The following is a 22,545-nucleotide window of genomic DNA, read 5'->3' as shown; positions in this document are numbered from 1 at the left end:
CTAATCTGTATATATGCTAAAGGCAGTCTGTAAAGGCGAAAATCAAGTTTGTGCCACCTGTGGAAAAATGTCTTGTGTGATTTCAGTAGTGCATCTGGCATTATCTGAGACAACTAAATCCAACTTACTTGGGCGCAGGGGGGGCGGATACGGCAAGCGGGAAGGACAAATTGTCTTTAATGTTTGGAGTCTGGTTTCTAGGTTAGGGTTTTGTCCGGGTTGGGAAGTACCAGTTAGCGGAGCAGAAACCGGGTGGACCATGTCGGCCTTCGAAAAGCCTCAGATCATTGCCCATATCCAGAAGGGCCTCAACTACACAGTGTTTGACTGTAAGTGGGTGCCCTGCAGCGCCAAATTTGTGACCATGGGCAACTTCGCACGGGGCACCGGCGTCATTCAGCTGTACGAGATCCAGCACGGGGACCTGAAGCTGCTTCGGGAGGTGGGTGCTAGGCTGAAACTGCCCGGTTCCGGGATCTGGGACTGCCGCTGGGGAGCGCGTGTGGATCCTGGCGGTTTGCATTCCTTTTTGCCAAAACCTTCGTACCGTGTCCCTCAAAAGCACAGCTCGAGCTGCGCGGGAGTAGCCAAGTTGATCGCAGGTTGAGTAATACTTCGGACGTGAAATACTTACGGTCGAGTCCTGAATTCTCAGCGGGCTAGTTCACCCGCGCCCTCCTGGTCCCCTCCTCCAGCCACCCTGGCAGTAAATTCGAGGTCCTTCGGGGCGGTGCGCAGTTTGTGGAAAGTCTGTTAATAGGACCCTGTTAGTAAAATGCGTTTTCATACAAGCAGAGCCAAAGCAGGCACCGGTATCCTACAGTGTGATTGGAGGAGGCCACCTGCCATTTATTCTTTCAGCAAGTATCAATTGATTGCCTGGGATTCCCAGGCCTGTGATGACAATCCCCGATCTCATGGAGTTTTTCTAGTGGGAGAGAATCAGTTAAATAAACCAACGATGCATGAATATAAACCGGGATGAATCCTCAAACATAAGAGCACGGCTCTCTCAGAGTAGAAACAGGTTGGGGATGGAAGAAACTGTCCTGGCCAAATGAGGAGTAGCGGAGGAGGTTTCCAGAGGAAATGGTCTGGAAAGCTCAGCGGTGGGGGAGAGATTACCTTCTTAAGAAACAGGAGTGGAAGCAAGGACCAAACGTTGCAAGATCGATAAGTCATTTAAAATCAATGCCTTTTTTTTTTTCCCTAAGAAATACAAGACATCATTGAAGGGCTTTAAGCCGTGTGTGGCATGATAAGCTTTACAAGTTTTGTAAAGGTCGCTAGTGAAAGAATTTAAGAATACTGTTGTTAACTAACATTTTTATACCTACTTACAGTTTTAAAAATGCCTTGACTTGGGTTGCCTGAGAAAATAAAGCTCGTACTCGGGTGTGTGACAGGGTCGCAGTCCTGCAGGGAAGGTTGGCAAGTCCAGGGGTCAAAAGCTACGGAGAGAATCTGTTTGGAGGAATCGGAGGTTGAACTGGTAGGTAAAGGATGAATATGAGATAGAAAAGCTTAGATTAAAAGGTAGGTTGGGCCCCATCCTGCTTTCAGCTTCTGTGAGTGCCAGTGTTCTTGTTCGGTCTGATGTCTTCTGTAGTCAGGGACGCAGAGTAAACGTGGCCTGTTCTTTTCTCTCTTTCCTTAAATTGTTCACCACTTAATGCCAAGTCTCCTGTCGCAATTCTAAGGTCCAGTCAGATTGTTTGATATACAGGGGGGAACCAAAAACACTCCCGGAATTTATTTATTAAAAAAATGTGTATTTATTCCTCACATGTTTAAACTTCAGTCACCTTCAATGCACCCTCCCATTTGATGCAACACACCTAGTGAGATGTTTTTCCACTGCTCGAAACAGTTTTTGAACTCTTCAATTTTGATGCCCTTTAGTGTGTCTGCCATTTTTTGTTTCACTGCTTCTACCTTGGCAAAATGTTTCCTTTTTAGGACTTTTTTCATGCGGGGAAACAAAAAAAGGTCGCTGGGGGTGAGATCAGGTGAATAGGGAGGATGGTACACGGTGGGAGGGTGATGCTGGGTTTTTTTTTGTTTGGTTTTTTTTTTGGTCAAAAACTGGTGAGCACTCAACATGGTGTGGGCAGGTGCGCTGATAAATCACCTATCATGAAACGGGCAAATACGTTGAGTCTTCAAAAAAAGAATTACGTGAAGCTGAACGCACCCTCTCACAACAAAGTCAGCTGGTACACTGATACAGATGGGTTCCTAGAATACTCACCCAGTGGGGGAAGCTTGTACCACAAGGGGCCTGCCCTCCAGAAGAAAATTCATGTTCTGGTTGGGTACCCCCTGGTATGAAGTCCCTTCCTGATCCCCACACAAAGTAACTTTTCTTACATTGCACTCCTCTGGTGCTTACTATCTGTGCCTGAAATATGCCATTCTGTCTCATTACTCTCTAATTAGATTGTAAGCTCCTGGAGAGTAAGGACAGTGTATTTATTTATATGGCATCTAAGAAGCAGAAAATAAGTTACTTGTTAAAAGAATGAGTAAATGTGTATCTAAAAAGGGTAATTTTTTTTCTTTCAATTTTATTTGTATTGGTTTTAGGTGTACAGCTCAATGGTTAGACAATCATACTCTACATAGTATAACTTGAGTAATTTAAATATCAACTTATTGATCATTTGATTGGGGTCAGGAATTTAAACAAATGGGAAACAGAATAGCAGAAAGAAATTTAAGGGGGAAGTATTAGGAACAAGTACTAATCAAAGCTCAGCCAGGGAGCATCTACAGACTTGTGACTACTTTTTTATGAGACTGCATGATTCACTTGTTCCATAAAGTGAAGTAGTGCTCTTTGTCTCTCTTAGAGATTCGGGAGGATCCTAACAAGTTTTTGAGATAATTTTGCTTTTTAGCAAAAGTAACGTGTTAATTGTAAAATATTTTAGAAATATAGATAGGAAAAATATCACCCATGATCTCAGCCCTAGGAGTAACCACTTTTTATATTTCATCTGTATCTTTTGGGTCTTCTTTTTTCTACTGTAAACTCTGTTGAGGACCAAAGGTATTTGAAAGATGTGTTCTTTCTCCTAATGGGCCTGCTGTGTAAAGAGCAGATAAACCAAACGCAAAAGCATGTAAGAATTTACATTGGAAGTGGCTGCGGTGATGCAGTGGAAAAGAATACAGGCTAAGTACCAGCTCAGCGGTCCTCAACTCTTACCGTGCATCCTGAACACCTGAATGCGTGTTGTTGCTGTCGGTTTTGTGTGTGTGTGTATGTTTTAAAATACTCGTGCCTTGGTCCCGTCTCTAAAAGTTCTGATGCACGGGCACTCTTGCATCTAGACAAGACTGAAATCTGAAAATCAGTATTTTTCAGCTTCTGCCGGGTGATTCTAATGAGTACCGGGGTTGACTACAATGGGGCTAGGTGAATTATTTTATTAAAATATTAGGAAGCATACCTGATTGTATCATTGGGGGGCCTCCTCAAGTCCTGTACTCCAAAGCTTATGCATCCAAGATAAAAAGGAGGGAAGAAAACAGGTCCTTGTCGTCGGTGCCTTCCCTTTTTGTTCCTAAAGATAGACAGGGGATGAGGGCAGGCCTCCCTGTGCAGTGGAGCGGTTTGTTGCGTCACCCGAGGGCGTCTGGCCAAGAGTTCAGCGAGAGCTGAAATCCATCTCTTCTTCAGGCCTTCCCGTGTGAGACCTTACCAGCTAGAGGCACCTTTTTTTTCTAATTGGCACAATGGACTAGGGGCAGTGCTGAAAAATGGAACTGTAGTTGGGGATATTTATACTTTAAAATTTAGTAATAAGCTAATACAGTACTGCTTTTTTAGCCCCTGTGGCACTGCATTCACTGCTCGTTAGCATTTGGTTGACTAGACCTTTTAATGTTAATTAAGCAGTGCCAGGATGTGGAGGAGGAAATACTGACAAGCTGTATTAGACTCACTCACAGACAGAACAAAAATAGCTCTCACTAGCCTTACCCGTCAAGGGCTTCTTTTTAATCATGTTGACTTAGTGTAGCAAAGGGAACAAACATCTGGGTGCAGTATGACCAGGAGGGACAGTCATTTTCACTATGGTGTAGCAGAAGTTAATACATACTAATTATCATTGTATATCAATTTCACAAAGGAGAGCTTCATTTTTTTCTTAAGTTCTTACCGGAGAATGTGTTTATTGATTTTAGAGAGAGAGGAAGGGAAGGAAAGAGAGAGAGAAACATCAATCGGTTGCCTCCCACACATGCCCCTACTGGGGATCAAACCCACCCCTACTGGAGGTCGAACCCACAACCGTTTGGTGTAAGGGACAATGCTTAACCAACTGAGCCACCCGGCCAGGTTTTCTAGCAAGAAAAATCTTAAGAATTTTTCATCAGTTGGAGAGGCAGGGAAGGCCTCTTGGAGAGGGTGACATTTAAAATGAAATCGAATTGGGAGAAGGAAGACGTCATCCAAAGGAAGAGCAGCCCCGCAGTGGGAAGAGTGAAGGAAGGTGCCCTGAGGAGGAAGTGACTTGGGTGTGTCTGAAGGACAAAGAGCTGGGGAAGGGGAGAAGCCTGAGAGCCAAAGGCCAGATTCCAAAAGGGTTTTGTGTACTTTGTATATACCACAGATTAGGTGGCAGCCCTATGAGTCTGTCCCTCTAAGGGTAGATACATTTTATCTCATTCCATCAATCATATTTGCAATAAGCATCCACTTTGAGAATCTGTGAAGTGACAAAGCGAAAGCAGTGCGCTGGCCAACATGAGATGGGGGTACGTGGCACACGTAGTTCTCAGTGCGGTTTCTTCTTAGGCAGCAAATCTCTGTGTTCGGGCGTCAGAACAGCCAGACATTGTGCTGCCGTTTGTGAAATATCATGGAACACTGGAATAGTCAGTTCCACCTCTCACAGGGAAGGGTTTTTTCCAGTAGGAAAATCTGACCATATTATAAATACTGTGATCTTCACATCACAGGAGATTTCTTTTCCTCGGTTCCAGGTTTTCTTGTTGGTGTTCATTTGCTAGTACTATCTCAATTTCTGGAACAATAACAGCTTTTAAAAAATTACATTATTACCTGTGCTTGCGTTGGCAGCACGTATACTAACATTGGAACAATATAGAGAGGATTACCGTGGCCCCTGAGCACGACGACGTGCAAATTCATGCAGCATTCCATCTTTTTTTTAAAGAGAAAAACTTACGTCGGCACCAGAAGATTAGTATATTCCAGGAGCATGGTTTGAGATTCTCTATTCCAAAGGGTCTGCAGGGGAAAGGTATAGGAATAACACGGGAGCAAACTTCGTGCTTCCCAAGTTTTTATTGCCCAGCACTAAAATCTTAGAACTGTGTGCTCACTGTAGGCACTGAAAAGTAGAGGTTGAGCGTTTCTCTCTCCCGTGGCCTGGGAGGAAGACTGGAAACTCCATCAGAGCCTGCGGGCGGTAGCAGAACACTTTAGCTGGTGAAGAGAATTTCCAGAGTTGAGATCTCAGTATGTGATAGAGCTCCCCATGGCCTAATCCTCTGAGTCCCTGGAGCCATACTCTTGCCCATTAGGGCCCACCTGGCTTTTTAAAGGGAGGGCTGGCTTCACCCTCTGCCTCAGGTGGTGGGAGCTGTTACCAAGACCCAGAGCTGGGGCGGGCCCAGGCCCCTGTGAAACCCAGGGGAGGAGGGTGCAGGTAGCTTCCCTCGGTAGCCTGAGCTGGAACTTTGAATTAGCTTAACCATGGGCACTGTGTCCTAACAGTGGTAATGTGCTGCTCAGTAGTAACGCAGTGTTATTCCAGGCACTTTCATTTGAGGGGAGGGGAAGGTGGGGAGGACCTCAGTGATTTGAAAACTGTCTGCTTTGTTAAATGGACAAAAACTTTTGATCCTCTGTATTGCCCCATTATAAGATTTCTCTTCTTCATAAAGTTGGAAAAGCAACTGAAATAATACCAGCCTGATACAGTAAACCTTCTGTGGTTCTGTGCTTCTCATTGTCTTTTACAGCCATATTTTTGTGGATGACTAATGTTGTTTACCGGTCAATTCCAAGGGGGTTGTGAATGCGTTACTTTATACTCGGCTACATAGTAACTGCTAATGTATACAGACCCCAAGCCATGAAAAAGCTCAATAAGCTGAGGGTTTCCAAAGCTTTGTACCATATAACCATATCTTTTGAATCATGAGGGAAAACTTCAGTTGTAGTTTGTGTGAAGTGAACTTTATTTTCTTTTTCTTTGAAAGTTGTTGTGTATATTCTATATGGAAATGTCCAGCCAAACATTGAGAATGGCAGGGAAAATGTTTTTTAAATGATAGGCAACAGGCCAACCCCAAAGGGCAGGGTGAAGAGTTGGCATAGGACCTGAAGGGCTACGAAGGGAGATGCCCCAGCACCTGGAGAGCTCTGTGTCGGGACACAGTGTACCCGGATGTGTTGTTCATTGGAAAAAACTGAGTCAAAGGACAATGCATGATGCCCCTCTGTATATGAAAACAAACCTAGGTGCGCTTGTAAATGTATAGAAGGAGGGTTAGAGGGTTGGGGTTACTGCTGGGGAGTGTCAAAGGGAGACTCACTTTTCTCCCTGTGGTCTTTAGTTTTGTTTCAGTTTTTAGAGGGAAATGTGTTACTTATGTAAATGTTAAGAATAAAAAATTGTAAAGATTATAGAGACCAATTAAGAGGAATTATTGCCCTATTGAGGCTGACAGTAAACGGAGGGTGGTAGTATAAGGCTAGAGAGTGGTGTGGGACAGGCATCAAATCCTGGCCTCAGCCAATTCCAGATTGTCCAGGGTTTCCAGGGGCCGAGCCAGAGGAAAAGCAGACTCCAGGCGGGAGGTCAGTGACCTGGGCAGGTGAAGTGGGGGTCAGCGAGGACTTTGGAGAAATTAGAAGCATCAGAAAGTAAAAGGTGAATGAAAGACCCACAGAGGTGTGGGAGTAGGGAGAGTAGCATGTTGCATGTGTATAGGAGTTCGATAGGCACTGATACAGTATCCCCCCTTATCCGCGGTTTCACTTCCCACAGTCTGAGAATACTACATGGAAAATTCCAGAAATAAGCAATTCCTAAGTTTTAAATTGCGTGCCATTCTGAGCAGCGTGATGAAATGTCCCACCATCCTACCCTGTCCCACCCTGGCATCCGCACTGTAGAAGCTCCCTGCTTGTTGTCACTTAGAAGCCGCTTTGGTATCAGATCCATGGTCCCAGGATCTCAGTACCACAGTGTTGTGTTCAGGTCATCCTTGTTTTACTTCATAACAGCCCCAAACCATTCACGTAACTGGTAGTAAGTACATTGTTATAATTGTTCTGTTTTATTAGTAGTTATTGTTAATCTCTTACTGTGCCTGATTTATAAATTGAACTTTATCATAGGTGTGTGCAGGAGAAAACATAGCGTATGTAGTGTTCAGTACTCTCTTCTGTTTAGGCATCCACCGGGGGTCTGGGAATGTGTCCCCCACTGTATTGGGGTTGCAAACCCCTTGAGGGCATGGCCAACCTTACTCCCTCTGTATCTTCTGCCCAGGTCATTGACTTGCATGTAGTAGAAAATCATTGCATGTTGAACGCTTGAGCTGGGTGAATCTGTAAAGCTCTAGGCTTGTATATCTTTATCTATGACGGGGATATTATATTAGATAATTTCCAAGGAACCTTTCAATGATACAGTCTTCTTCAGGTGACTTCCATAAGCCACATGCATTGGTATATGGTTATTTTAGACTTGTGATTAGATAATTCTTGGAGCAGTAGACTTTTAAATGAAAGCAACCTGAGAAGACTGGCTGACCCACACCAACAGCAGTGCCTTTGGTGCACACTGGTACACAAATCTGTGCACTGCAAGGGTCCCACAGAGAATGGGTCGTAAACATTCTCAGTTTAGAGGTTCTGCAGGGAAAACCGGAAGAGACTCATAAACATTTTTGTTCCCGCAGCCATCTGGAAAGTACGATATCTTCATTACGTTCTCAGTTCTGCAGAGGATCTTAGAGAGGAATACCACAGTCAATGCTGAAAATTTTCATATTTACAAACCGGTAGAGATGGTTGTCGGCGTTTGAATGTCTTATTAGTGAGATGAGAGGAAAGGCAAAATTAAAACTCATTTTTTAGACAGCTATATACTGTTAAACTATAGAAGAATGACTGAAGGAAAAGTGTGATAATTTTTATCAGAAAACATTTTAATTGCTCTTTATATTATGTGCCATATTTAAATCCCATAATAAAGGCGTAAATATCATGGATTATAAATACCTAGCTGCTTACAGAAATAACGTATCCTCCCTCCCTTTTATCAAGATTGAAAAGGCCAAACCCATTAAATGTGGAACATTTGGTGCAACATCTTTACAGCAGAGATATTTAGCTACTGGAGATTTTGCTGGAAACCTTCATATATGGTAAGATTACTTCATTAGTATTAAGATATGAGACAAGCAATTTCTCTGATAGTCATGTTACTCTTCCTCTGAAAGAGATAATTCTAATTTTTCTTTAGGTATTTCATATAATGCTGTCAATTTTTATTTCGACATACACTGTTTGGTGCTTGTGTTTAATGCCTTGTATTTGTAAATAAGGTCTGCCCCCCTCCCCCTTGAAGGGTACAGTATATGAAAATGCACATGTAGAACGTGGGGGAAATTAGATGTTGTTTGCATTTCAGCAATACTTCTGGCATTACAAAATGATACATTAAGTTGCCGTTTGTTTTAATTTTTTGATGTAGAACTCCCAGTTCTTTAAAAAAAAAACCTGTTTAATGTGTTAGCTAACATCTGAGCACAACTTATTTGGAACACATCTGTTGAGCAAATCAAGATAAGCCTGTTTTGAATGAGCAAAATCACAATTGTGCCAGCTGCTTTTAATTTTCATGTTTTACCAAGAGTTATTTCCTCATATTTAAATTGAAGCTGAGTGAATTCAGATTTCTCTGTAATTACTTTTCAGGAATATCTCTTAATCTTCCGAAGTACACAGTAATGTTTTGGGAGAAACTGTCTTCCTTACTTCATGTTTTCTGATGAAACCTTCCCGGATTTCTCACTTGGAATCTGCTACTTTGTAATTCAGTTACTTTGACCTATTTATCTGTTTTAGACTCCTAAAATAAAATATAATGAAGCTATTTTAACTGACCCTTGCTTTAACTGCTTAGTAATTAAGTTAGTATTTATTACAATGTGTTAGTTCTTACATGTACAGCTGTATATTTTGAAAGAAATTGGGAGAGAGACCAGTCTGAATGTTATGTTTTAAAGTAAATATATATATAGAACCAGTATTACTGACTTATTTTCATTGATGAGTCTTATAATTTTACACTTAAAAAAGTAGTGTTTTTTAGAAATCTGTAAAAATTGTAAAATAGTTTAAAAAAAAGTTCATGTATCTTTAGAGAGGGGGGTGGGAGGGAGAAAGAGCGGGAGAGAAACGTCGATGTGAGAGAGAAGATAGGATGCCTCTTGTAAGCGCCTGGACTAGGGACTGGGCCCACAACTCAGGCAAGTGCCCTGACCCGGAATTGAACCAGCGACCTTTTGCTTTGTGGAATGATGCCCAACCAACTGAGCCACGCTGGTTGGGGCAGTAAAATAGTTTTTTAAGTAGAACCTCAATCCTGTTTAGTATCTTGATTCTTTCACAGTAATGCCACAAAGATAAACATCACTTCTAAACTAGATTAAACTATCTCGAATCTGCTAAGTGAGATTTTACTAATCTTGGCTCATTAATAAGTTGGGATTACATCATGAAAAGCTACACTCTTTTTTTAAGTGTAAGTTTTTGAAAACTGACTTGTTGAATGTGGATAGAAGCTCAAATAGGAAAGCAAAAGGGGAGAAGCAAGGAGAGGGGTGTGTTAACATAACCTGCTTGAGCCGCCCACCCTCCAGCCGTCTGCTGTGGACTCCAGCACACGCAGTATTGTAGCAGGTGCTTCCCTGCGTTCCTTTCTCTCCCGTAACCTGGGCAGACTGCAGCCAGTTTGACTGACGTGTTTGTGACCAGCATGGTGATAAACTGAAAAATACAAACCTAGATGAAAATCAATACGGAATTCAGTGAGAAAACGTAATAACAACTTTAAAGGGAGAGTGTGTATAGAGTACACTCTGCTCACATAATAAACCTCAGAAGGTGAAACTACTTCGGAAGCATTCTGAATCCTTTGAATTTACTCTGTGTTTAAAGAAGTGATTATCAGACTTCGGTTGGCGAAGAGCCAGCAGGTTTGGGCCTGCACCCCGGAGATCCTTGTTAACTGTGTCTGGGCAGAAGCCTGCGAATCTGCATGTATTATAAGCAGACCTGGCAATTCATGTCCAGAGGTCCTAGGCAGACCGCCTTTGAAGAACCCTAAGTCAAGTAGACTTGCGAGTTTGAATTCTAAGTTGCATAAATGACTGTTTGCATTGAGGGCTCAAAAGGTGCTAAAGTGGAGAGAAGTAATTGGGAGTCATTGTACAAATTCATAGCCAAGCCCTTATTTTTAAACGAAAATCTAAGAATGGTATGCATTCTTGCATTTCAGTGGCGGACCTAAGTCTAGGACTCGCCGTGTGAATAAGAAACTGTCCTCTGTCGTTTAGGAATCTGGAAGCTCCAGAGAGCCCAGTGTACTCGGTGAAGGGCCATAAGGAAATTATAAACACTGTCGATGGTGTAGGTGGGCTAGGAATTGGCGAAGGAGCACCCGAAATCGTGACTGGCAGCCGAGATGGTAAGTCAGTGTATTTTAATTTTTTAAGTGATAGATCGCTCTACAACAGTACGTGCTCTCTATGCGGGAATCCTCGTAACCTTGACTGACTAAACGTAACAACCAAGTTTCTTAATAGGCAAGTTTGGCTGCATGTCCCTAAATTGTTTCATTCTCCAGTATTTTGACCTCGAGGCATGACACTTCCTATTTTACTTTTGAGCCAGTTCAACTACTAACCATAGTTTCCCATGAGCCTTGAAGGATTTAAAATTTCCTTATAGGTGTTCAAGGCAGCTGACAGTATAATGTGGGTGGCAGCTTCTCACTTTCTTTCTGTAAGAATCAGGATCAGTACTGGTGAAAATTGTCACAGTGACAGCTGGGTGAGCGCCGAGGCTTGGGGACCCCCCCAGGGAGCACTGCAGCACGCCCCAAGCGCCCCGGCTCTGCTTTCCCAGTCTGCAGTCTCTACAGAGGGACAGGTCTTCAGAGAAGAGTGAAGTGGAATTTTCTGATGGTTACTCAAGGGTGGCTGTGTTTCAGAAATCAAATATTCTTTCCAGTCCTAAAACCAGTATGGAATATAGAAAGAAAAACGACGTCCAGTCGACCACGCTAGCGTCACTGTTAGTGTGTCTTGTACGACAGTCTGTAGTTATCGGTGTGGTGTGCTTTTGTGTCTTGCTTTTCCCGTTTAATGTTTTGTCGTAAGTAAGTGTTGCCGTTTCCACGTGGTTCCCGTAATTGCCATTTCCTCGGCTGTCACGTTCCCTCCCGTGGGTGTGTCACAGCGTCCTTAACCACGCCTCTGTTAGAAGCCTTCAGTTCACCTTAAGTTTTTGTTTATTGTTTGGGGAGAGTGACTTAAAAATAATGAAGGAATAAATATGATCACGTGTATAATTCTTTTGGGATAAATGTATCTTGTGGTTTTTAAAATTCATTGTCACACTTCCCAGAGTATCTTCGACCGTACTGTCCGCCGTAGGTGGGCAGATCTCCCGCCCCTCCTATCTCTGAAAAAACCAGCGGTGATTTCCTTTTCCCTAATTTCACAGATAAAAATGGTACTTCATTCCACCTTGGGTTCTTTCTCTGTTTGTTTGCTAGTTAATTTTGCTCTGTGAATTGTCTCTGTTCTTTGTTCATTTAACTGTTGCAAACTTAATAGGAATTTTATCTATTTGTAAGTGCCCTATAGAGTAATACAAACCTCTGTCACATGTGCAGGAAATTTTTTCTGCTTCAAGCAACCTTTTCAATGAGCAATTTTATATTTTATTCTTGGAGATAAATCTCGTGGAAGAGCGCCGCCCTTTTCTGTGTTTATTGTCCATTTTAAGGATTTTTTTTAACCCTTTTCCTAGCCTCTCTCGGGCACTTGGCTTTTAGCCGTTCTGTTACGTGCATCTGTACTCATAGACAGTGACACCATTCGGTTACTAGTCCTAGAATTTGCATTAAAATGAGGAAGTAGAAATCGAATTGAGAAGAATTATTTGTTAATTTTATTTAATGTTTCCCTGTTCTCTATTGCCACAGGGAAATTAAACTTAATTATATATGAAATAGTATTGTAAAAGCCAATATAAGAGATCACAGATGTAAAAATTAGTTTATTCATCTGTATAAGAATAATGTCAGTGATTATGTAGGCACCAAGGAAATAATTAAAATGGCACTGGTATTATTCTAAATATGTAATACATTAGCTTTAAGCTTAAGCAAAGAAAATAAAGCATGATTTGAATTACATAACGTTTATATTTGCCTTGTCAATCATATACTTTGTTGATAACCTAGAAACAGGTGTTGCGTTTTCTGTTTATCTGTTTGGAAATACAAGTCAGGCAGTGATATATGAGTAATATCTCTATATTAAGTTATATTAAGTGCAACTTGCCCAATGAGAAGTCAGGAAAACGTGGATATTTTTCAGACGTTACAACATCTGTAATAGTACCATGTACACAGGAAGCCATAGGAAGAGAATGCAGAAAAGAAATGTCGTTGTCCACTATTGCATTTTGCCAGCTCCCTTTTATTTATGACAGGAACTGTGAAGGTGTGGGACCCACGGCAAAAAGATGACCCTGTTGCTAACATGGAGCCTGTACAAGGAGAAAACAAGAGAGACTGTTGGACCGTGGCGTTTGGTAAGTTATTGAAGGACTCTCGGACTTGAAATACCAGTGGTTAGAAGCACAGTGCTTCAAGGAAGTCCTGGTAGTCTCTTTGTAGTCTGTTTTGAGGATTATTCTGACAGCTTATTGGGTCAAAGAGACTCGGTAGTTAACGTCACCCTCTGCGGCCTGGGTTTGAATTCTCACTGTGCTGCTTATTGGCTCCTAGACCTGGGGCAGGTTCTTAAGCTCCTCTCTTCCTTGGGTGCTGGATGGAAGTTATAGTGGAGTTTACTTAACAGTGTTATGAGGATTCAATGAGTTAATACATGTAAGGTACTTAGAATTGTGTTTAGATTAAGTGCTCACAAATAATTTGCTATTACTATGTACTTGTGTTTAACCAGGTCATACGGACTTAGTTGGAACCAAATGCCAGTGAGGGAGCTAAGTAGAGCCTGAAGGGGGAATGGAACCTAACAAATCTTACGTTAATTATACTCTGCATGAAGTATGTTTATTTTGTAGGAAATGGTTATACCATTACACAATTATTTCTTCTAAATTGGATAACTGTGTTCCTCTATTAATATCTTTAAGGTAAATGTTGATTTTGTAGGACTAATTGATGTTTACCTTGTATTTCTTGCTAAGCATTAAAATGAAAATAGTATTTGTTAGTAAGAGAGACGGGTCATACTAATTTTTTAAATAAATCTTCTTATTTTATATTATTTATTTACTTTTAGAGAAAGGGGAAGGGAAGGAGAGAGAGAGAGAAGCATCAATGTGTAAGAGATACATTTATTGGTTGCCTCTCACGCCCCCAACTGGGGACCAGGCCTAAAGCCCCAGGCATGTGCTCTGACTGGGAATTGAACCAGCGACCTTTCAGTTCGCAAGCTGGGGCTCATTCCACTGAGCCACATCAGCCAGGGCCATAGTTCGTTTTAAGCCTCTATTTTCTTTCCCCTTTTTCTTAGTATAACCCTGTGGAGATAACAGACATTAAAACTGGGATTTTTAACAATATGTGTGAACTTTTCAACTTTTTATGTCATTTTTAAATTGGACTGTTATTTAATTAGAGGAAAGTTTTAGACTTCCAATTTAAAAATTGAATTATTGTATGGGAATTACGTTGTGTATGTATATTACGAGCCATAATATATAAAGTTAAGACATACACACTTGGGGAGAATCTGGAGGTAGTTGTCAACCTTTGGAGGATTTTTCAAGGATGAGATATGATCACAATTTTAGGAGAATTAACTTGGTGTTACGTAGTGGGACAGAGGTGAGTGGCAGAGGGAATATGAGTTCTGAAGTTTTGCATTATTCCAGGAAAGACATAAGTTAGAAGCAATGAGAATGAGGCAGAGGGGATTGATTCAAAACATAATATTATGGCAAAATAAAGAGAATCTGGGAAGTTTTTGGAGGTGAGCAAGGGAAAGGATTGTGTCCAAGGTGACTAGATTTGGAGGCTGATTGTGGAGTGAAGGATATCGTTAATTGAAGAAGTCCCACAAAGGGTGTGGTGGTTTATAAAGGAAGATGGTGAGGTCAGTTTTGGACATCCTGAGTTTAAGATGCTATTGTATCATCTAGGTGGAGCCCACAGTGGAAATGCAGGGCTAGAGTTTATGCAAAACTCTAAGGAGGTGGAGGGAGTAGAGAACAAAGGCATTGGGATAAGGTGCCCAGATAGCCTAGCACCACTCCTAACAAGGGCTTTCCTCTCGCTTAACATTTCCTTGGCCAAAGGTACTACAAAAGAAACCCCTGGAACCAAACAGGATGAATTTAACTGCAGATTATGAATTTACAGGTGGGGTCATGTAACTAAAACTGTATCACAGGGTGCTACAACTTATTTCTGGTTTCCTTATAAGGGGGAAGCAACATCAGAGCAAACTTTTGCAGAATAAATAAGTTTTAAAGTAGTTTCTACTTGCTTTCATATATAGTTACTACCGAAGAAGGCAATAGAAGCGTAGCTGGATTTATTCTACCAAACCCTGTATGTCTGGACGGTAGTTGGCCTTTTTGTCTCTGCAGATCTAGTATAGAGAGAACATTTGCTTTCAACGTAGAATCCAATGAACATCTTCACACATCCCATCCGTTTAGAATGAGCTTTAAAAAACAATATATCAGCCCTGGCTGGTATAGCTCAGTGGATTGAGCACGGGCCTACGAGCCAAAGGCTTGCTGGTTCAATTCCCAGTTAGGGCACATGCCCAGGTTGTGGGCCAGGTCCCAAGCTGGGGGCACACAAGAGGCAACCACACATTGATGTTTCTCTCCCTCTCTTTCTCCTTCCCTTCCCCTCTCTAAAAATAAATAAATAAAATCTTTAAAAAACCTCAATATATCAAATACCAAATTAATAATTCTGATGTCCTGTCAGGATTGGTAATACGAGGTTCTACCCAATGTGATTTTTAAAAATTTGGTTCATTATGAATTATATGCATAGCTTCATAAAATTATTTTAGCAGTCTTCAGATTAGCATTTAGAAAGATCTGAAATGGCGTGTCTTGATCTGCAGGCAATGCTTACAATCAGGAGGAGCGAGTTGTCTGTGCTGGCTACGACAACGGGGACATCAAACTGTTCGACCTCAGAAGCATGTCCCTGCGGTGGGAGACGAACATAAAGAACGGGGTAGTGTGCATGTGGGTTCTTGTCAGTCCCTCTGAGCGTGGTTTCATCCCCCTCTGCGCTGCTGTGAAAGGAAAGTGACTCTGTAACTCCTCTCGGTACAACCCCCTGTGCCAGTGGTCTTAACCTTTGGGGGCTGTGGAGCCCTCTGGGAATCTGATGAAAACCACAGACCCTCCCTTGGAAAGTGAACCACCCCGAGGTGGTAGAGCAGTGCCGGGTGAGTGGCGACTCCCGCAGCCTGACTGTGCACACCTGCGGGCCGGGCGTTGTGATGCCAAAACAAGCGAGTAAGAGGCCTTTTTCTGCTGTTAGAAAGCCTGAAAATAGTCACAGCTTCCCCAGTGCTGTCACGGTTTTGGATCCTGAGTTGTGTGCCTCTTGTGAAGAATGTGGCTCCCTCCTGTTTCCTAGAGTCAGCCTTCACTTGTCTGTGTACATATGATAATTGGGGACTCAAGATGTTTTGCTCTTATTAAGCAAGAAGAAATTTTTCTATGGTGTAAAAGTATTTGATACATTGATTCAAAACACAAAATGATTGTTTAAATGCTTTCACATGCACTAATAATTTTAAAGTTGTTTCCCTTTGTTTGAAAGAACCTTCTGAATAATAATTATGAGACCATCATAATAAATATTCTCTATTTTCAGGTATGTAGCTTGGAGTTCGACAGAAAAGATATAAGCATGAACAAGTTAGTAGCTACATCTCTGGAAGGAAAGTTTCACGTTTTCGACATGAGGACACAGCATCCAACCAAAGGTTTTGCTTCTGTTTCAGAAAAGGTAAATCTGAGGGAGATGTCTTTCTGTGAAGAGGAGTGTTCGTAGCTGTTTCAGACTAATAAATAGACTTAGTCACCAAGGAGCCTTCCAGATCTTTATGTGAGGGGAGCTATTTTTGTCATATTCTTGTGGGATCTTGACAAGTTTTTCTGTGCAAAGAGTACTTTTCCCAAAGTTTATCAGTTTTAGACTTCTTAATTATAATAAAGGCTTCACTTGGCCAGGAATCTTATTTTGTAGTTAAGGAGCAATCTTAGGGAAACTAGCTGATGATAGGAATTTGTGTTTCCTAATGAATGTATAATATTAGTGTTAATACCTAGTTAGGTACTTCTAGCTGTATACCAATGTATACCTTAGTATACTACTTACACTTTTCAAAATGTACCAACATGCATTACGTCATTTAACCACATTTTATTTTATATTCCAGTTGGCTACGTTAAATAAAATTATTTAAAATGTTAATTACTGTGATTGGTACATAGTAGGTCTTCATACTCACACACATCCATACCTTGCCTTGTTTCAGATAGTGTTCGATGTAGCTTTGAAGAAAACATGGTATTACAGCATGAGAAAAATGGGTGAAGAAAGCAGGGCAAAGGGAAAATACTTGTTAAGAAAATAAGATGATATCTGCAGTAAGGGGATTGCATAAAATTCATGCTGAAACATCCTGTCATTTGCAAGAAATGGGTTAGAAATGTGAGCTTCCTCCAGTATAAAAATAAAGATCGGTTACGGATTTGCAGTTTCCATAAGATTAAAATATATGCATTGTTCAGGAAGTAAAAATTCTTCTTTTCTCACTCTACCATGGATTCAGTAGTACTTCTCAAATGTTCCTATTTGTCTTATTTTATTATTACAGTAATTATTATTGCATGTAAATTGCATTCACTGCCTGATGAACTAAACTCTTAAAAAGAGTACCAACTCTTAACGACGTTGGTACTGTTTTGCCTTTGTTGTTTCAGAATATGTTAAGTATCTACCAACGTAAAGCACTTTACTAGATTGTTTTATATACATTTGCAACATGTTTCTTATTATCAGTAAATTATAGTGTTATCATCAAAAAGACTTTTTCCAGGCTCTGGCGGGGTAGCTCAGTTATCACAGCGTTGTCCTGATGTGCCGTGGTTGCGGGTTTGGTCCCCGGTCAGGGCACATACAGGAGTCCACCAGTGAATGCGTAGATAAGTGGAACAGCAGATGTTTCTCTCGCTCTCTTCCTCTCTCTCCTCCCTGCCCCTCTCCGTCTCTCCCTTCCTCTCTAAAAATCAATAAATGATAAAAAAAATTAATGTTTTCATTTAGTTAATCTAGTTAATTGCTAAGTCTGACACATAAATGGCTGTTGTATTTTAAGAGGCCATATCCCCTCTTGCCTTTTGTGTTTTTATAAACTTCCAGAAGAAAAAGAGAAGTTTAAGGCACAAAACAAATTAAGTGTTAAGACCTTGAATCCAGCCACTAGAGGACTCACACATTAAAGTGTATATTTGAGATGTGTTTTTATCTGCTAATGGTAATTCTCTTAAAAGAGACTATTAAAATCAAATGTCAAGACTAAGCACTCACTAAAACGTGAAGTGTCCTAGGTGTGGCTTAGATGGAGTTAGCCGGTCTCCTGCTTCTAGGGAGCGGAGTCTTTCATCCCTCCTCCCTGCCCTGGTCCCCCTCCTCCCCACAGTGAATAGAGCACTATTAGGGTTGATTCACTGGCTGCTGATGTGCCGACACGCTGTTAACTTTTCCCCAGTTGCCATTTCGATCTTTCAGTTTAATATGAGTGCTAAGGCCTTGGCTTATTATGACCATAAACACGGTCTGTAAGTCCTTGTGGCCCTTCCCGTGAAGGCCGGACAAGTCCAGTAGTGCAGACTGAAAATACAGCTCTCGGAGCTTTAAGTTCCAGTTCACTCTGTACGTGGGGACTCTCTCTACTCTCCGTTCAGTGTTGCTGTGAGCCCAAAACTTCACTCAAAAATAAAGTCTATTTATTGTCTTAAACGATTTTATTTATTTATTTTTAGAGAAAGGGGGAGAGAGGGAGAAAGACAGGGAGAGAGAACGTCAGTGTGTGAGAGAAAACTGCAGCCCAAGCACGTGTCCCGACTGGAGTCAAACCTGCGAACTTTCGTGTTGCAGGACGACGCCCGGCCCACTGAGCCACACCAGTCAGGGCCCAAGTTTATTTTTTAAAAATTAATTCCATCTTTATTTTTTCCTCAGTAAGAAGTACGTGTTTTTGTATTTTGAGGTATCTTTTTTTCCTCTTCAAAGTGAGCTAGAGCTATAAATGTATAAAATCTATTTGCATAATGTATATGGTAGCATAAACTTAGACTTTTAATCTGATGACAACTTTTTAAAAATCCATTAGAACTTTGTTTTCAATGAAGCAATAAGGAAAAATGATGCTTTTCCTGATATCTGATGGGTTCCTATAAATCTCTGTAGCCATTATAAAGAGAATTACCAGAAAATAATTTACTTTTATAACAGTTGTTGAAATCATAGAAGTAAGATTTCTTTATTTACAGGGTTCCTCTCCTAGGGCAGTCTTTCCCATATAAACTTACAAACCTGGCGTGATCCTCTCCCCCCGTTCAGGCGCACAAGTCCACGGTGTGGCAGGTCCGACACCTGCCGCAGAACCGAGAGCTGTTTCTCACGGCGGGAGGCGCCGGCGGCCTTCACCTCTGGAAGTAGTAAGTCTGCCGGCGCACCTGGCTTTTTTTTTAAGTTACTTGTGGGCGTGAAGTAGAATTAGATTGAACTTTTTGGTCTTTTTTTGTCCTTTGACTTAGTTCATTTTGATGTGATTTTAAACTTTATGGTATTACATAAGTATTTTCTGAGCATTTTTTACAAATCTGCTTATTTTAGGCTTAGATACTAACCTTTTGACGTTTGTTATTTAGTTGTCTTCCATATATTATAGTGGGTCAGGAACAGTCCTTTTCATAGATTTGAAATCATGGGTTTTTGCTGTTTTTTTTTTTTAAATAGGAAGGCTTTTTCACCAAGGCTTTTGTGAAATATTATAATCAGGTCATTAGAACATACCTCGCGGAGATAGGAAAAGGGTTGGAATTGTTAGTTTTAGATGGTAATAATTCGCTAGTGCAAGTTCAGATACCATCCTTATGACAGAACCAGAGCAGAGCCCAAGGACCGTGATTGGTCTCCAGCAAAAGCCTTGTCAGTGAGCTTGCTTTCTGCGTGCCTCTGCAGGGTGAGTGAAGGGGGAGCTAGCTAGCTCACTGCGCCCACACTCGGGGCCTAGGGCCAGAAGGTGGCGGGTACTAGACTGGCTGCTCATTTACAAGGCCTGATAAAAAGTGTGTTAGCGGTTATCTCTTTCTGTAAACATCACCCAAGAAAAAAGAAAAAACAAGCCATAAATGAAAGATATTTCAGTAATACAGTTTGAAAAAAAGAAATACAAGAAAAACACCATCTTTATTATTTTTGAGATTTTCACCTTTACAAAATACTTTTCTATTTATTAGCTCCTTCTAGAAGCTAGAAGGGGTTCTGAAAAATAGGGCTACAAAAGTGTTTCAGGATATAGCTGACCAAAAACTGGGAGTGAAAGCTCTAGATCGAAACCATATAGCTTCTGTGAATAAAAATCAGAGGAAAAATGTTAAGAGACCTGGGAGACTGATTGGTAGATGGTTCATTGGGTAATTTCTCCTCCGCTAGTGCCTTTGCCCTGCGCCTTCCAGCCCTGGCCCTGGCCCCAGCCCCGGCCTGACTCTGGGAGAGACTGCAGAGCCCTGAGCCCCACAGCGGTGCGGCACTGTTCTGCTGCTTGCTGGAAGCACTGAGTGCCACTTTGTAATCCACACGTGGATGCTTCCCATGCGATGTGCGAACACTTTTGCACCTAGAATTTTTGACTGTTGTGGATTTAGTTAATATCATGAAGTTGGGTCTGTATGCAATTAGAAATTTGTAGTTTATCTCAAAATTACCTATAATCCTTAATATAACAGATATCTAGTCTAATCTTCAAATTGGTTTGGAGCTTTGTGTGAGGTAATACACCAGCAAAGGAGAACTGGTTTAAGTAAAATGATATTTAGCTGTATTTCCATTTGCTAGTTTCTCTTGGTAGTAATGCAATTAAGTTCCAAATATTTCTTGAGCCCTAGCCAGGAATTTCTAAGGAAACTCATCTAGTTATTCCGGAATTGTTTTGTGAATGAATGGGCTCCAACATGCTGATTTTTTTGTGTATCTGAAACATATAAAATATCAAAACTTTAATAAACAGTATGGAGGGGTTAAAAAAATCTTTGCTATTTTGTAAATACTAAATTATTGCAGCCTTTACCAGGAGACATGGGAAAAATCTGTAGGCTGTTTATTCATCTGACTGTTTTACTCCTTTTAATCAAGAGGAGTTGTAGGGTCTGAGAGGAGGAAAGAATAGTAGGTTATCTGCCCATCACTTCTGTTTCAGCTCTGCCTCTAGTTGCTTTTCATCCTGAAACTCTGGGCCTTTGTTAGCATTTATAAAATACAGGCAGTATCACAGTTGATACCTCACAGGCTTTAAAAGGCCTTCTAACGAGGAGCAGTGCTCACTCCGCTAGCAGTGTTTCACTAGGGGCCATCTCTGTGCCTCGGGGGTCTCTCTCCCCTTTTCTTGAATCTACACCAAACAGTATTTATAGTAGTTCACCTTCTGGTCTTCTTATAAATTTATATTTTCAGCTGAAAGAAAATCACATTTCAGAATGGCTTTTTTCTCTCTTGAAGCATGATGTTTAGGTCTAAAATCTCCTCCCGGCAGTGTCTTCCCGTAGGAGCAGGACACAAAAGGCCCTTGGCTGGGTCTGCATAACGGGGCTGGGGTGGAAACCGGTGCCTGTCATCTGTTCTGGAAGCGTGTAGATGGGGCTCTGCCCATGTCACTTACAGCTTTTGCCTGTGCGCACGCTCTGCCTCTTTTTACCTCTTTGTTCTTGTTCGCAGCGAATACCCCGTTCAGCGGTCAAAGACAGACTCCGAGGGAGTGGAGATGGGAGTTGCGGGTTCGGTCAGCCTTCTGCAGAATGTTACATTGTCCACTCAGCCCATCTCCAGTGTGGACTGGAGTCCAGATAAGAGGGGCCTTTGCATTTGTAGTTCATTTGATCAAATGGTAAGAGTGCTGATTATTACAAAACTCCATAAAATCTGATCTGAAGCCTTTGGACTTTGAAACCACCCAGCAGAACACTCATAGAATTTAGAATGTGTTCCGTATCCTCTGACCCTCGTTGAACAGAGCTGGATTTGACTGATGGAAAAGGCCCCGACACAGCCCCCAGGCCAGCCTCTGTGTGGGCGTGCAGCGCCCAGTGTGCTCCAGCCGCCTGGCTGGTGGCGGGCTCGCGGCCCCCCATGGGAGCACGCTGTCTCCAGAGCAGCTCTGTTCCTTCCCTCCACTTCAGATGGAAAGTTGATACTTGTCAGTATTTAAAGACATTTCAATTTGTTCTGCATCCCCAAAGTTCCGTATCTTACAATAAACGCTTGTGTTGCATTTCAGCGTTTCCATAGTCGTGGAGGGTCACTTCATCTGTTTTAAAATGGTTTGCTGTGGGGAAACTGCTGTGAATTAACCTTCACACTTTGAGAGATTTCACAGTCACTGAGTTTCAGTACAAAATATTACTTCATAAAAACACCAAAGTAGCATGGTGAGACTGGATCTGGGTAACTCTTTTTAGCAGTATAACTCCTAAAATGATACCATGATCTACAGACCTCTTTTTTACTAAAAGCGGGAGTTAAGTTAATGAGACTTGTTTGTTGACCATGGTAAGTGATGTTGAGATGTGCAAGATTGTGGGGGGTTTGTAGCCTTACTTTCTGTCAAGCTTGTGAAATACATTTTATAAATAAATTTTTGTGTTTGAAATCTATGGTAGATTTGATTCTTTTAACTTAGTAGTAATAAAACTACCACCACCACTTACTTTGACTTCTATATATATGCTTACAAGTAACCCTTAATCACCGTTTCTTCGATGCTCACCAAATTTGTGGCTAAGCTCAGAGGGGTATTAGTTATTTCACACTTCCATTAAGCCTGCCCTCCCTCTTCCACTGGAGACACAGAGCCACCTGAAACATTCGTAATGTGTGAAATTCATGTGGGGTTCTTGGAAAATCATTTGTTTGGAATGTTAAATTCAGAAAATTAATTTTTTAAAAAAATCCCCAAATC

General features: G+C 41.4%; 1 protein-coding gene and 1 non-coding gene across 2 annotated transcripts; both read left to right on the top strand.

Annotated features, from left to right (window-relative positions):
• Window positions 1-154: 154 nt before the first annotated feature.
• On the top strand, window positions 155-22,524 carry DNAAF10 (dynein axonemal assembly factor 10). The gene is made up of 8 exons (XM_024552702.3): window positions 155-442; window positions 8,318-8,418; window positions 10,615-10,745; window positions 12,782-12,883; window positions 15,406-15,521; window positions 16,173-16,307; window positions 18,930-19,027; window positions 21,306-22,524. The coding sequence occupies exons 1-8, from the start codon at window positions 260-262 to the stop codon at window positions 21,511-21,513; spliced, it is 1,074 nt and encodes a 357-aa protein (XP_024408470.1). The 5' UTR covers window positions 155-259; the 3' UTR covers window positions 21,514-22,524.
• On the top strand, window positions 5,077-5,182 carry LOC112298225 (U6 spliceosomal RNA). The gene has a single exon (XR_002974130.1). It is a non-coding gene; the product is annotated as a U6 spliceosomal RNA (small nuclear RNA).
• Window positions 22,525-22,545: the final 21 nt, after the last annotated feature.

The sequence above is a fragment of the Desmodus rotundus genome, chromosome 5 (assembly GCF_022682495.2).
Source record: "Desmodus rotundus isolate HL8 chromosome 5, HLdesRot8A.1, whole genome shotgun sequence".
Lineage (NCBI taxonomy): Eukaryota > Metazoa > Chordata > Mammalia > Chiroptera > Phyllostomidae > Desmodus > Desmodus rotundus.
This window is presented reverse-complemented; position numbering and strand designations above follow the sequence as displayed.

Bases quoted from the DNA above. Each gene is read 5' to 3' on its own strand.
- DNAAF10 (XM_024552702.3), top strand. From the start codon at position 260: ATGTCGGCCTTCGAAAAGCCTCAGATCATTGCCCATATCCAGAAGGGC. The intron at 443-8,317 runs GTGGGTGCTAGG...CCTTTTATCAAG, and splicing joins ACCTGAAGCTGCTTCGGGAG to ATTGAAAAGGCCAAACCCAT. The intron at 10,746-12,781 runs GTAAGTCAGTGT...TATTTATGACAG, and splicing joins CGTGACTGGCAGCCGAGATG to GAACTGTGAAGGTGTGGGAC.